Source organism: Archocentrus centrarchus, chromosome 19 (assembly GCF_007364275.1).
Source record: "Archocentrus centrarchus isolate MPI-CPG fArcCen1 chromosome 19, fArcCen1, whole genome shotgun sequence".
NCBI classification, from domain to species: Eukaryota; Metazoa; Chordata; class Actinopteri; order Cichliformes; family Cichlidae; genus Archocentrus; species Archocentrus centrarchus.
Genome location: NC_044364.1, coordinates 23,812,347 through 23,827,937, shown reverse-complemented (window position 1 = coordinate 23,827,937; position 15,591 = coordinate 23,812,347). Strand labels below are relative to the sequence as shown.

Here is a 15,591-nt window from a genome sequence, read left to right as displayed (position 1 = left end):
AAATTCAGTGCTAGAAATTCAATGGCATTTAAAATTCAGATCCTGATGACACCAGTTTGCTTCTATATGTTTGGCTGTAGTGTGGCGGATTAGGAAAATAAAGTAGCATTCAAAGAAAAGAAGTAAAAGTACCTCAGACTTGTACTTAAGTACAGCAGTTAAATACATGTACTTTCTGTTACTGCCGTAAACGAAGTTTGAGGTAATTCCCGGGATCTGTATTCATACCCTGTAGTACATAGTCAGAACTACATTTCCCATGGTTCAGTTCGAGGGCGCAACCGTAAACAGAAGAAAGCGGAAACAAAAGAGTTTTTTTTTTTTTAAATTAATAAAAACACAAACACATCCCCGGCTGTCGAAGTACTCAGGGAACAAACTACAGCCATTGACTACGCCAGCAATAACACCACACACAGCAACACAGCGTGAGTCCGGCAGCATCATGGCGCTCAAAAGAATACAGAAGGTGAGTTTCACCAGCAGCTAGCTTTGGTTACGCTAAAGAGAGCTGGCTCAGCAGAGGCTAACGACTGAATTTAGTTTTACCAGAGATTTATTAATACAACTTTCAGTATTAATCCCGCTTTGAAACAACTTCCGTCAAAGTTCGTAACATTTCTGAAAATAATGTGACTGCTGACATCTCCACCGGACGCAGCAAACTGACACATTCAAAGTTTCATGCTAGCTCGCTAACAAATGGCCAAAGAGGGCTCATTAACTGCCCTCTCTGTGGCATCCATGTTACTCTGTCACTGTTTAAGAAGCTGTGTTCTCCAGCTTGTATTGAGGAGTGAGACTGCAGCCTTGTTGTACTTTTCTTCCTGGTATTAGATAAGCACTGCAGTGACCAGGGAAGTTTCCACAGAGTTCCTCTCTCGGGTTCTCCGTAGTACGGGCATGTTCACTTATCAAACCAGAAAAGACCAAAGAGATCCCAACAATCGTCAGCATTGTCATGGGAAAGTAGAAAAGGTGAAATAAGCTGTTCCAGCTGATTACACAGGCTTTGTCAAAGCTTTCTAAGAGGCGCAGGCATCATCTCAGCGTCTACGTCCACCTTCTGCCTCTGAGTGGAAAAGAGCAGGTTTGTTTGGGACAGGTTATGTTCTTGCTGATAATGAAGGCCACCACACCCAAATCTGATGCTGCTTGAGTTTAGCAAGTGACCATCCAAATGAACAGAGCTCACATTTAATGTTCCAGTCTAAACATAGATGCTATACATCATAAACATGAACATCTCCTGATCAAGGTTCAGGGCTGAGTAATATTTACTTTCTTTTTCTTCTTGTCTGACTCCAGTCACAGTACAGAGCACCTAGAGAGGTCTGTAGATGTGATCTGGAGCAGTATAAACTAAACCAAACTGCACTTGATTCAACCAGCAATGCCAGAGCAGATATTTACTAATGCTGTGTTCTGCCAAAGATTAATTTATAAATAAGTAAAAATAAAAATAAATGAGAAACAATATAATCCACAAAGTATGCCAGACCTCTTAAATGGATTGCTCCAACTTTACAGGTTCTGGCAGCATGGCCAAGGGGAATAAAAGGACTACCTTTAAAAAACAGTTGTGCAAAGGCACCATTTCCCTGGATGGTATTTGCCATTAATGAACGAGACCAGGCAGTGTAATAAAGTGAATTGTGTAAATTTTTTTCCATGCTTTAGTAAAAGTGGCAGTACTCATAAAGAGCACCATAACACAATCAAATTTCATCAATTCAGCAAGAGGAGACTCATAACTAATGGTTCCACAGTTGGATTTCCAGTTGGTTCACATTAAAATTTGAGTATTAGGTGATCTCAGTACCTGATCAGTCAATCAACTCACAGAGGCTTTTTTTGCTGTGTTGACCAGGAGTTGCAGGACTTGCAGAGAGACCCTCCAGCACAGTGCTCTGCTGGACCAGTGGGGGATGACAGTAAGTTCACATTCCACATTGTAATGTGTGAGCCAAGTGTGTTCAAATGTAGCAGCTTCATTTTGTGTGCGGCACACAAAATATACACAATTTTGGCAAAAAGATGTTTCTGTATATTTCTTCTTAAACTATAAAGAAAAGTATAAATCTTTTTCTAGAGGATTTGTTTTTTTTATAAGGTCAGTTATTAAAAGAGGGGTTAGAGTCAAGCAGACTGAGGCAGATGTTAGACAAGTTTATCAAGATATCAGAACAATATGTTTAATTTGGCAGTAGCTAAACAATGAAGTTCTCCATACAGAGACGAGAGAGAGGCTGGGAACGCAAAGAGAACTGAGGTCTATGAAAGAATCTATAACAGCAAAGACACTTCTAGAAGATTAACTTCTCAACCAGCTTTACCAAGAAGTTCTGCTGGGACGAGACTTGCTTCTGGAAAGGCTTTGAGCCAGACCTCTTCCAGGGAACTCCATCCCTGAACTCCTCCTTATTTAAGTGACACCATGCTTGTTCCCCCATGCCCATTGTTTTAAAGTGAGAAGAGTCCAGGACTGGACCGCTTTACTGTGCCCAAGTGCAGTTGGGAATTTATGATTAATTGGACAGTCAGGGTCTTTCCAAAGGGTTAATTATGAGCTGTTATCTTATAGTTTATCTTTTAACAGGGAAAATGGCTAGAAATGGGAGTGCCTGTTAGTCATCCTGTAATCAGCCAGTTAGAGCAGCAAGGCTGAAGAGAAAACACAGCCATCTCTATGTTCTGTACACATAGTACGTAAGTGATGGCCACCGAGGACTGTGTTGTTGAAATGTACAGCTTACATTCTTATGTGTGCCTCTCTTTTTTTTTTTTTTTCTTTCCTTGCTTCTAGTGTTTCATTGGCAGGCAACAATAATGGGGCCGGTGAGTATCATGCTAAGCCATTTGGGGCTTCTTGTCCTCTCATTGTGTGTTCTGCACTAAAATGCATAAAAAATGGTGATGTGATGAGAAATACTTTATTTATCCCATATTTGGGTAATTCCTTTATTATTACTGTTATTAATAATATAATATTAATAATAACAGTACCTATACATCTTATAGAGGGTGATGGCATGAAGTATGAATGATTTCCTACATCTGTCCTTACGATAGCAAAGCCCAACCTGTCTATTAGAGAAGCTCTGTTGGCTGTGGAGTAAGCGGTGTGGAGGGTGTTCAGGATAACAGCTTGTTCAGTGACCTCCTGCAAAGGTGCCCAGTCGTAGCGAATCACAGAGTTAGTCATCCTGATCAATTTATTCAGTCTGTTTATGTCACCAGCTCCCTCAGCAGAACACATCAGAAGGGATTTCACGATGCACCAAGATGTTACAGTAGACCTGCTTGTTCATGAAACGGTTGAGTCGCACTAATTTGTTCATGCCGTGTCTAGAAATGGAGCCCCGTACCGTAATGGAATCTCCTGTGTTTCACTGTGGGTGCAGTGCATCGAGCATCACAATAGAATTTGTTCCATCTCTTTTCTACTCTGAGCACTCAAAGCGCTTATACAACATGTTTACATTCACCCATTCACACCCATTCATACAAGCACTTCCATGTGTAACTAAGCTGAGTGCTTTTTGTCTAACACTCACACACATTCCAACGCAAGCGTGTCTTGCCCAAGACATGCAGCCCAGAGCAGCCAGGAATCGAAGTAGGTGACCTGCTCTACCTCCTGAGCTACAGCCACCCGAAAGTACCAGTCTCTGCAGCTGACTCCAAAGCATACTTGTCCAAACTGTGAGAATGCTATTTGCCCTATTTGTCTCAAAGACCATCTGGCATCACAAAGCGCTTTAATGTGACCTCTTTCCTTTTCAGTGAGTTCTCACTGTTTTACCATTTTGAACAGGAGTGAGAAATTTCAAACCGAGTTCAAGTTTTTATACCCAAATTAGAGCCGGCACGCTGGACTTCTCTGAGGACTTAGAAAGTGTAACATTCAACCACTAAAACTCATCTTTCTGTTCAGGAATGTAGTAACTGCAATTTGGTAATGTGCTTTACAATTTCTTCAGTTTTTTTTTTTTTGTAAAACAGTAAATTAGAAAATTTGTGGATAACAACAATAATTATATTTTAGCATAAAAAAAATAGGATGATTAAGGAGCTTATGCATGCTTACTATTATTTTAAAGCAGCTGTGGCATATATTGGGTGGTCTAATAAATCTTTTAAGCAAGTGTGTGTGTGGATGCTGGATGGGAATCAATAACTGGTTTCAAATGAGAGCTGGTACTCACATTTCCATCTGAACTGTTTGCAGGCTTATCAGCTCCGTTTATCAGTGCTGCTTGTGCTTTTCTGACAGTTGCACATCGCAGAACTCCTGGCAGTCGAACCTTTGCCCAGCTGAGTCACATGAAGATATTTGTTCTTTTCAGTTGTGAACTGTGATTGGACTTAGATAATAAAACACTGGTGCTTATGCTGAAAAACTGAGTAAGCCTGCTGTGATTGTACACACAAAATTGGTGTGATTGCTGTGTAACTGATCTGCTGCTCCGTCACGAATGCGTCCGTCTGAATTTTTGCTGTTTTGCTGACAGAACTGTCTTTTTGTCAGGGTGACAGTCCTTATCAAGGAGGAGTTTTCTTTCTCACAATCCACTTCCCCACCGACTACCCATTCAAGCCACCAAAGGTAAGAGCTGGTGTGACAAATCAAAGCTTTGTCCTGTCATACTGCTAAATGTGGCAGGGTGGTCATGCAGTCAGAAAACCTCATCAAACATTTGATTTTTTTACTGAAGCCGGCAATTTTTATCACATTCCATTACAGTCCCACATTGTCATATATTTCATGTATACCACAGCAATAAAACTCCACCCACCCTCTTAACCACTTATCTAGTTCAGGGTCATGAGGGGCTGGGGCTTACCTGAGAGAATGAGATGGGGCGATAGGGGGAGCACACCCAGGGCAGGTCACTAGTCTGTCACACATACGGCTAATTTATAATAATCAATTAACATAGAGTGACCATGTAAAATCCACACAGAAAGAACCTAGAACTGACCACAAAAAAAAAAAAATCAACACAATGTGTAATCTAAAAAAACAGTTTTTCATATTTTACATATATAACTTATCATTTTAAGCAGAATTACTGGCAGAGGTGGGGGTGGGGAGATTTACTGCTGTGGTGACGTCTGTTTGGAAGGACGGGTCACTGCACATCAATAAACTGTTCACCTTTTGTCCAGTGATGATAAATTTCGATGCTAACAGGAGAGTCTGCTCCAGGTATGCGATTTGATAAGTGAATCGGGGAATATGTTTCAGAACAATGAAGTTCATTCGGGGAGCTGTCACTGAATGTCAAACTGCTGGTGGCCCATGGTGACTGGACCATGTGCCAGTAAATAAGGCTCTTTCAGCAGGTTTCCCAGACATGAATTAAGCCTAGTGCCAGATTAAAGGAACATTCAGTGAAGAAAAATGGTCTTAGAATAGGTTTAATCCATATCTGCAAAACTGACACTTTCCAGTTTTTGTAGTTTGGCCTCTGTACACCACCATAGGGGGGGGTTTTAATTCAAACAATCAAGATGTGATCAAAGTGCACACTGTAACTGTACTGTAACACACACGTGTAGCTATGATGCTCATACCCGTTTGTGTAAACTGTGCTGTTTTTTTTGTTTTTGTGTGTGTGTGTTTTACAGGTAGCATTTACAACAAAGATTTATCACCCAAATATAAACAGCAACGGGAGTATCTGTTTGGACATTCTCCGGTCACAGTGGTCTCCAGCACTAACCGTGTCTAAAGGTAAGCACTTTCACTCTATCAGATTTTTTTATTTTTAATATATATATATTTAAGAAGCAACATTATTGACCATATGATTAGGGTTGGGGGAGCAGTGTTCTGATACTGTGCAGGGCCTCCCTTTGCTCTCAGTGTCCCCTCTGAGATCGCTTCTTTTAGATTCTGTTCTGTGTTGACATGATTGAAGCGTATCATTTCTACACACTCGTCAGATACACGGTGCAAACTCCGGGGAGGACACTGAACTCATCGCCATATTAATGCAACTATTTTCAGATGACTCCTGGTTTGTAAATCTCATCAGTTAACTGGGATTTTTTTTGCTTTTCTTTTTATTATAGTTTTATTGTCCATATGTTCGTTGCTTTGTGATCCAAACCCAGATGACCCCTTAGTGCCAGACATAGCACACATCTACAAAAACGACAAAGAGAAGTGAGTACACACATGCTCAGGTGGTTCTCAGTAGGCCTCTAACATCATGATTAAATCTGTCTGATGTCATGTCTTTTTTTTTTTCTTCCTCTTCTTAGATACAACAAATTAGCGAAAGAATGGACCCAAAAGTACGCCATGTAAAGAAGATAAGAACAAAGCTGCAAAGACAGGCTGAGATCTCTCTTTGTTTTCCATCCTTTTTTTTAAGTCAAAACACACTGAAATTATAGTACAAACTCATCAGATAATCTTAGGTAACGTCCATCAAACTGTAAATCACCATCATTGTTGATCTGAAGGAAATAACATCGTCAAATAACATCTACATAGCCCCCCCCCCCCCAAAAAAAGGTCTTACTCGCTGATCTTCAGGATCTTCAGGTAGCTCCATGGCTGAGTAACTGCAGGGGGATCTCCATTCCTGCTGCGTGTGAAGGAGACCTCAGAAACATTGAAGGCTGAATGTGTGTGGCCCCTTTTCAAAGGAAAACAGCATAATAGTCTCTTTGCATTGTCACTTCATGGACGTGTTGGCTTATGGAGGGGTTTCTTGATTTCAGTGTAGCAGACCAAGTTGAATGAAATTAAACAATGTACTGTGGCAGTTTTCTTGAAAATGGGAGCAATTTCTTATGTATTACTGTGTTCTTTGATGATGATGATTATTATTATTATTATTATTATTATTAACAACACATGTATTGAGTCTGTCTGGAACTATATTGTTGTTCTGTTTTATTTTAGATTGAACTCATCAAAGTGTAAAGCTGTCATTAAAATGATGCGCTCTTGGCCCCTGAGAGTAGCTGTGATGTTGGGTTGTGGTTGGATTTGCACAGGTACAACAATCAGGTTTTAAGCCCAGTGAGAAGATTTATTTATGCTGTCCTGTTTAAGCTGCACTCCATCGAAACAAAGGGTAAAGATCCTGCTTTTTGTTCCTGTGTAAACAGTTTTCTACCTGTGTCTCTGAGGCCTGTGTGGCACATTTTGTACTGAATTAAAGAATAGTACCATTATTATCATGATGTGATTGCCTAGCTCAGTCTTTATCTCAGTGCTTAATGCAGACGTGGAAGTCACTTTGTATGTGAACTTAGTGCTTTGATGCTGTCTCCTTTCACTTTTGATTGCCTTATATGGTAGCTAGCATTACATGAAACAAACACACATGTAAATGGAAACAAGGATAGCCAAAATGGAAAAAAGAAATCACACAAACATACACGGTAATACAGTAAGACAAAACCAGTCTTCATAATTCCATTACTTGTGACTGAAATGCAGCCTGAACCACAACAAGCTGTGGGAACAGCGAGGAAGAGTTCTGCCAGCAAGTTGCACAGTGAAATTACAGTACCCCTCAAAGGTGTAAGACACCAAATTACTTATGTTTCCTCGAGGAGGGGTCGGAAAGCCTGCTGTGAGGTTTGGTCTTGATGGGCCACAGCATTGTGGAAATATCAGCGCTGGAAAATGCTTCTGCAAACTGAAATGAAACATGCTAACTTTTATGAGATCATGTATAACAGGTTTCATGAAAATTGGACAAAATTTCTGAAAATTGCATTTCACTTTTATAAAATCCAATTTGGTGGAAAGTGACATCACAGGGTGCGTGAGCTCGGCCAGCACCTCTGTTTATTATTCCATTAAACACGAGGACTGAGAAACCATGTTAAACGTAAATCTATATTTCTTTACTGTAAACAGGACTCACACTCAACCGAGCCAGATGTTAATTTCTGGAGGTTGCAGTACAGTCTTGAATAACTACTTGGACAGGTGCCCTGGAAAAAGCATGGATCTAAAAACATTTCTGTATACTTTTTACAGATTTAACACATGGTGCAACAAATCACAGTCAGGACAGTCTCATTGATTTCTGGCTTATATCCAAGGACTTAATGGATGGGATGTCTATTACAATGTAACAATGTCTGTTACATTGTAACAGACATTCCACCTTCACTACTGTCTGACCATAAAACCATTCAAATTCTCATCCCTTCATTCTTTAGTGGATCTCCTAAATTATTTGAGGAAGGTGAACAGATCACTGCATATTTCTTCAGATTAGAGAAACAGCAATTAAAATACAAGTCTATACAGTGTTGATGGTTCAGTCACTGAAGACTCCTCCAGTTACTTCCTGAAGGATGCCTGCATCTTTTTTTAAGTCTCTTAAATCAGATTTCTGAAGCTTACAGTATTTCTTGTGACACTCCTATTTCAATGGATGAAGTCACTAATGCCATTAACCAACCTAAAATCAATAAATCACCTGGAACAGACGGTTTTACTGCTGAATGGTATAAACAGGTTTCAGAGAAACTCGCTCCATTTTTAAAAGAAATGATTGTTGAAAGCATTGACCGAGGCTCCTTACCCCCAACATTAAGTCTGGACATAATTACACTTATTCCTAAACCCCAAAAAAGACATCCTCTTCTTAGAAAACTGACACCCAATCACACTTCTGAGCAATGACTATAAATTTTTTGCTTTAATATTAGCCAATAGATTGAAATCTGTTCTAGAGTCTATCATATTTTTAATAATGTGAAGCTGGTCCTAGATTTGCTAGACTACTCTGAGCTTGTTCATGATGACAGTTTTACCCTTTTTTTCAATTCTTTTGCAGAGTGGTTCAATCCTTATCCACTAATGGAAACAGTTCTATTAAATTAAGCAGCAGCACTTCCCCCAGATTTCCTTTAAATCGATGAGTCCGGCAAGGGTGCCCTCTCTCTGGCCACCTTTTTCTACTGGCTGCTCAGTGCCTTAATTTACACATTGATAAAAGGTATATTAATGGAATTAATGTTGCAAACAAAAATATTTTAATCAGTCAACTGGCAGACAATACTGCCTTGTTTCTAAAAGTTGCTGCTCAAATACCTGTTGCAATAAGGACTATTCACTCCTTCTCTAAAGGGTCAGGTCTCTCCCTTAATCTTAATAAGTGTGAACTGCTGCCAGTCAATAACTGCTCTTTAACCTCTATTTCAAATATTCCTGTAAGAATTTCTGTGACATACCTCAGTATCCATATTACTAAGGATGGAAAATCCAGAGCCCACCTAAACTTCCATCTGGAACTTTATGTCTCGTCATGTTTTTTCACAGTTAGGTGGCCTGAAATTTATCCTGCTATGCAGTTATAACATCCAAAAAGATCCCAATCATACTCTCTGACTTCCATCAACAGGCTGGAAACAGGATTTGCACTGAACTACAAAGATCTCAACTTCCCAAAGTGTTGAGATGTTTGGTGAAGCTCAAGCCAGCTGAGGCCGCGCTCAAAGCGGACACACAAACGACCCACTGCCGTTACACTCACTCAGTGAGTCTCACATCATTTAAACCCTCTGGGAACAACACAAGGCAAGATATTTTTTATGTTTTCACAAATAAATACACACTCATGACGCAAGCAACACGTTTTCAAACGAATATATATATAGAACATTAAGACCAGAAGACGTCTGTCATGCTGAAAGGTGAACACCTGCGACACTGTATCGATGTACACAATAACCATAATAATCACTCAGCTGCAATGACAACAGCGCGCAGCCCTGGTTGTTCCAGCTAAACACAAAGCAGCAGTTGTATTCATTACTCTGACAAGCTGCAGAAAAGCTGGTGGCAACAATCACGCAGTGCTGCATTTGTGTCGACCCTCGGAACAAATTGCGGTTCACTGAACATGAACGACAATCGAGGCCCTTTTTTGGGGGGCCCGTTTCTTTAAGAGGAAACGGAAGTGACGGACAAGGCACTGCGTCTTTGACCTTTTCAGTTGCACTAAAAAATGAATATCAGAGGACTAGAGTATCAAATTGTTTTTAAAGAGCTTGTCAGTGTTTGTGTATTAAAAATGATATGCGTAAATTTCTTTGTTGTAATTAATATTCAAAATGGGAAGAAAAAGTTGACCATTTCCCACAATCCACCGGGAGAGCGTTAAGGCGCGTTTTGCTCGCAGATGTGAGCAGGGTGGACGAGGCTGCATGAGTACAGATACTTGCTGGCTCTGTGGGACAAGGCGCCTGTTTTTACGAGATTTTCCCCCCCGTTTGGACTGCTGCTATGGCTCCGTACAGCTTCAGTGTGAGCCTGCTGGTGAAGTCCTTCAGCCTGCTCTCCTGCAGGAACTCTCTGGCAAGGTAGCTGCTTCAGCTAGCGGCACTAACTGGAGCTGCTGTCTAAGAACGAGAAATATTTTACAAAAGAAGTCTGTTGCTGACGGTAGCATAAGCTAGCGTAAGGTGAAGTAGTAGGAAATAGCGTGACCTTCAGTCATGTAATCCTGCTGCTAAACAGGAATGTAGCCGCTATGTGAGAGTCCTGTTTGTTGTGAGCTGCTCTGCGGCGTTCACGACAGACAGGAAATGCAGTGTTTGCAACCCATCAGTTGAGTCGGTGCTGTTAAACAGGTGCAGCAGTGTTAAATTTGCAGACCAGTACTGTGGCTTCTTCCATAACGGAATAAATTGCATCCAGTAAGCTGTGTGAATATAAATGACTGCACAGTAAATTCATTAGCAAGAGGAGAAATGGGTCAAACGTACTTAAAATCAGTCTTTGTTAATAAATAGTAAAAATGTCCACAAATACCCAGAAGTTCAAACCCCAAAAATATGCAGTGTAGAATAAAACACGACAAAGAGCATCAGAGTGTTTTATTTGGCACAAACCAGATATTTACCTCGGTGTGCTCCGAAAGCTTTGCTAGATTTGTGAAAGGTTTTCTCAGAAACAATGGATGCTGGGTTATGTGTGTGTTTTGTATTTGTGTCCACGCTTTATAGGTGGACCAGTGTCCTCCCATCCACATACTTCAGTCCAGTGAGATGCCTGACCTCTGAGGCCAGCTGTCCACCGAAGAGACCTCTGAATGGATACATGCGATATGTTCAGCAACAGAAACCAATCATGGCCAACCAAAACCCAGGTACGCAGCACTGTGAGACTGCGGGTTAAATTCCCCATGTGCCGAATCTGAATAAGCAGAACACAATGCACACTATGTGGAGAGATGCCAAGTTTGTGACTAATAGCACTTTGTTGGTACGAAAGTACTATTTTATGTCTGCCAACTTTACTAAGTTGTCTGTTATGTGTAGACAACAGGGGTTCATCCCTTAAGTTCTGTCTTTTTTATGCTCAAATGATTCATGGGTCAGAGTTAAGTGGCTCAACAAACAAAAGATGGGAAATGGTAGAGACTGGACTGAAAATGAGTGAAAAAGCAGCCTTTGTCTAAAGAAAAACTTTGAAAGACGTTCAGAAAGTTGGAGAACTGTTGCCCAAGACCTGTTTAAACAATTACAAGAAAGTCTGGCTCCATGAAAGCAAAACATGAAGAAATATTGGGTGGCTCAATACTTTTGCACAGTATAAACACAAAAAAATATCACTCAGCACCAGAAATGAATTAAACACTGGGACTCAGCGTGGAGTCTTCTGGGTGCAGAGTGGAAAACACAACGTTGCCGGGTTATTGGATGGATGTGATGTAGAGTATTTGTCACAGAATCATGTTGTACTTGTGATGGCAGTGAGCCGGTGGGTGCACAACAGCATGCAAGAAAATGCACCCATGCTTTTCTTTATTAAAACTATATCAATATATTTTGTGAGAAGATACAACTTAGCAATAATCAGCTGCCTCCAGTCAGTTCCTCACTCTGTGGACAGTCTTCAGCTCCCTGGAGCTGGTGATGGTATTCCTTGCTCAAGTTCAACATGCAGGAATTGGAGTGTGTCTGGCAGCGGGATGAGTGACTGAATGGCATTGAGGACCATCACATCAGTGGATTGTGCTGTAACATATTGACCTTGTTGTTATCTTGGACAATGATGAAAAAATAAATTGTGAAATATGGATGACTGGCACTGTGCTTGGCCAGCTGGTCCAAGCATGTAACCTGGCCCCACATGGGCTGGATGAGTCATATTTTATTTTCAAGTATAATTTTTATTTCCAACAATTATGAAAACAAGATAATAATATTTTCCTGCATTTTTTCTCATGTTCTAAATCCAGAGGTGTTGGTTCTTACTCTGGTGATGTATTTCTGTTGTCAGTAACCATTTCATTATTGTTTTCTTCAGAAATTAAAGCAGTGGAACTAGTAAGGAAGATTGCCCAGCAGTGGAGATCAATGAGCCCAGAACAGAAACAGGTATTTATGTGTATATGTGCTTTAGGACGTGCTGGGTCACCTGAGATGCTGATAAATTAGAACAGACACTATCTGCTTCTCTTGTGAGTGTGCTGTTCTGACCACAGTATTTAATTTGGTCTCTCGGGCTTGTAGCCATTTGAGGAAGCCTTTCTCCGGGCCATGGAACAGTTCAAGGTGGATCTAAAGCGCTATCAAGCCCAGCTGACTCCAGCACAGCTGCAGCAACAAGCCCAAGAGAAAAGACGGAGGATGGCTAAGAGGAAGACCATCCGGAAGAAGAGGGTAAGAAAGATAGGAGATGGGGACAGATTTAGTCTGGGTTACTCCAAGGTGGGTTTTTATTTCTTGTACTTTTACACACATCATACTTTCTAGTGAGAGCACTCATCTACTAATCTCAGCGTTGGTAGTATTAAAGGGTTTTATCCATGAATTTATGTGAATGTAACCAGCTAACAATATATACAGTGTGTGACACCAGAGCACTGCAGGGTGTGCTTAGCCTGAGCTCTGAGTATGAGCTCTAAATATGTTCTTTGTGTGCATGTGTGTTTTCCAGGAGTTAACAAACCTGGGGAAGCCCAAACGTCCGCGCTCTCCTTTCAACATCTTCATGTCAGAGCACTTTGAGGAGGCTAGAGGAGCTACATCTCAGGTCAGGAAATGCAGTACCTTGATGTGACATCAGATTGAATTTTTAACAAAAGGTGATATGAGGAACTCCCTTGTACTAAAACTGAAGCATGGGCTGGTCTCCTAGTATTGGCTCACACGTGGTGCCATATAGGGATGCTCTAATCCAGCATTTGGATTGGTTATCGGTGTGATCCTGAGTCAGTTGTTACAGGTATCAGTGGCGACACAGCAGCAGTGCACCAGATGCTAGCAGCAGAGCTAACACAGCAGTGAGGAAGCAAACAGAGATTTCACGCTGCTACAGCTCGCCTTTGTTTTTGATTTAAAAGCAAGTAGTCAGGTTAGTTGGTGGGACAGTTTGTGAAGTTCTTTTTATTCCTGGCTGACATTTGGGAACTCCTCATTGATTCTGAGCTCATGAATAGTTGGACTTCAAATTTAAGCATTTTCCTCTCAAAGGAAAAATGGAAAACTCTGTTTTGAGGAGCAGCGTGTTCAACTGTTTGTGCAGGGATGCCGAGTAGACCCGTGATTGTGGCTTTTATTGCAGTAGAAAGTGTCTTGTTTTGACCAACAGTTGCTCCTGTTGTTCATTCAGGCAAAGATGAAGTCACTGTTGGAGGACTGGAGGAATCTTTTCAGCCATCAGAAACAGGTTGGCAACACACACCTTTCATTCTTGTAGCTGAAAGTGCCAATCAAGTGTTGTTCTGACAAGAGTTTGTCCCACATCTCAGGTGTACACACAGCTCGCTGAGGATGACAAAATTCGCTACAAGAATGAGATGAAGTCATGGGAGGACCACATGGTGGAGATTGGACGAGAAGACCTGATCCGAGAGCAGACCCTGTCTGCCAAAAAGAAACCCGCTGCTAAAGCTCCAGCAGCCAAGAAAGTAACAAAGAAGGCTAAAACTGAGAAGAAAGCCGCTGCCACAGCAAAGTCAAAAACCACCAAGAAGACGACAAAAAGCAGATCAGCAAAAACTGTCAGCCAGGCGTCCAAGAAGACATAAGATGTTTATCTAGTGAGTTCAGAGGTGATGACTGTGACATCTCAAGACAGGACTTGTGATTGCCCAGGACTAGGATCAGCCTCGTTTGTTCTCTAACTTGAAACCCACAAAGTTCCCAGAATGCTCTTTAGGTTCAACAGGACAAAGATTTCATAACATTCAGACAGATCAGGATCATTGATGTCTCTGTACAGTGGAAATGACTCCAAATAAACCCTGATGGCAGGATTTTTAAAAGGTACAGTGCGAATTTGTTAGTGCCTCCCGGTGAAATCCTCAGACTGTTCCAGGCCTAGATGGAGTAATAAATGTAATAAAATATGATTGCAGAAGTTTGACTGAGGCTTTAAATGTGTAAGAGGCAAATAAAGTCAAACTGGCTTTGGAGCTTTGACTTGAACCACTGAATATTTGAGGGGAATAGAAAGGTTCCTGTTGCCGTCCCAGAATACCTGCAGTTTTATATTTTTGGTCATATAATCCAGAATATTAATGTTGGCAGCAGTTCTAGTGTTATTCTGCATTTTCTATTATTTCAACAAATCCACAAAAAGTCAGACACCAACAATGTGTTAGTCTCAGTGGCCACGAGTCCAGTGATTCCACCTGAACACGTAAATATCTTGGACAGGTTTGTTGTGAAAAAGGTTCAGGAAGAAATCAGTTGGTCATTATAATTTAGCGCAGTAGCTTAGCAGGAGGAAGCAGTACATTGAGGCCTGGAGCAGCAGGATGGTATGTGAGAGCTCTGGAGACAAACACACTGTCACTTTTGGTCTTTTTGTGTGGTATGTTGACATTAACCTGTTGACTCTCAGCAGCTTTTAAAAAACAAATTTGTAACATTTTCTTTCGATTGCACTTGTTAGATCAAAGTACCGCTGTTCACAAAAAAGAAGCCTGACTGAATTCTACTGTTATTACTGTCACAAATGTAACATAAGCTTCAGTAGCAACCTCAAAATGTGAAGTCCTGCTGTCGTCACGACAAAAGAAACGTTATCAAATGACAGAGTTTGAAACTGTGGGTCGCTCATCGCGCTCAAGATAAGATGTTTTAGACTTATCCGCTTTAAAGGGATTCAGCCAACATCAGTTTAAACAAAAACCCACATTTGGTCTGTTTGGTAATTATGAAGAGCATACCTTTAGTATTGATATTTGCTTCAACTGGTAGAATTACAGTACTTCGTGCTATCATAGATCCTGCTTTACCTACAACCTCTTTCCTTTGTATGGTGTATTTTCTGAATAAACATTCATATGAAATTTTCTTCTGAATGGCCTCTTTGATTTTGAAAAATTTACACATCGAATCCACCGTGCCAGGAATCATGTTCAACAAAAAAAGTGCACATTGTGCTATTGTTGTACATTGTGCACTTTTTTTGTCATTAATTTAGACCACAAGGCTACAACGTGACCTGCCTGACAGGGTTGGTCTGACCCGTTAGGGAACAGACATCGGACGTCAGTGTGTTCTGTGCTGTGTGGTATCAGGATGCTGTTCCTGAGCAGTTTTTACAGTGCGGGGGTGCACCAGGACTCCATGATTCTCAGCAGA

At 41.0% G+C, this 15,591-nt stretch overlaps 2 protein-coding genes across 2 annotated transcripts; both read left to right on the top strand.

The window, feature by feature from the left end:
- The first annotated feature begins 282 nt into the window (after nucleotides 1-282).
- Nucleotides 283-7,200, top strand: ube2d1b (ubiquitin-conjugating enzyme E2D 1b). The gene is made up of 7 exons (XM_030755071.1): nucleotides 283-469; nucleotides 1,871-1,934; nucleotides 2,807-2,838; nucleotides 4,532-4,609; nucleotides 5,635-5,740; nucleotides 6,082-6,175; nucleotides 6,274-7,200. Exons 1-7 carry the CDS (start codon nucleotides 446-448, stop codon nucleotides 6,317-6,319), a joined length of 444 nt encoding a protein of 147 aa, XP_030610931.1. The 5' UTR covers nucleotides 283-445; the 3' UTR covers nucleotides 6,320-7,200.
- A 2,921-nt stretch (nucleotides 7,201-10,121) lies between these two features.
- On the top strand, nucleotides 10,122-15,300 carry tfam (transcription factor A, mitochondrial). The gene is made up of 7 exons (XM_030755751.1): nucleotides 10,122-10,350; nucleotides 10,996-11,138; nucleotides 12,302-12,372; nucleotides 12,508-12,657; nucleotides 12,935-13,030; nucleotides 13,610-13,666; nucleotides 13,749-15,300. The coding sequence occupies exons 1-7, from the start codon at nucleotides 10,274-10,276 to the stop codon at nucleotides 14,025-14,027; spliced, it is 873 nt and encodes a 290-aa protein (XP_030611611.1). The 5' UTR covers nucleotides 10,122-10,273; the 3' UTR covers nucleotides 14,028-15,300.
- The last annotated feature ends 291 nt before the right edge of the window (nucleotides 15,301-15,591 follow it).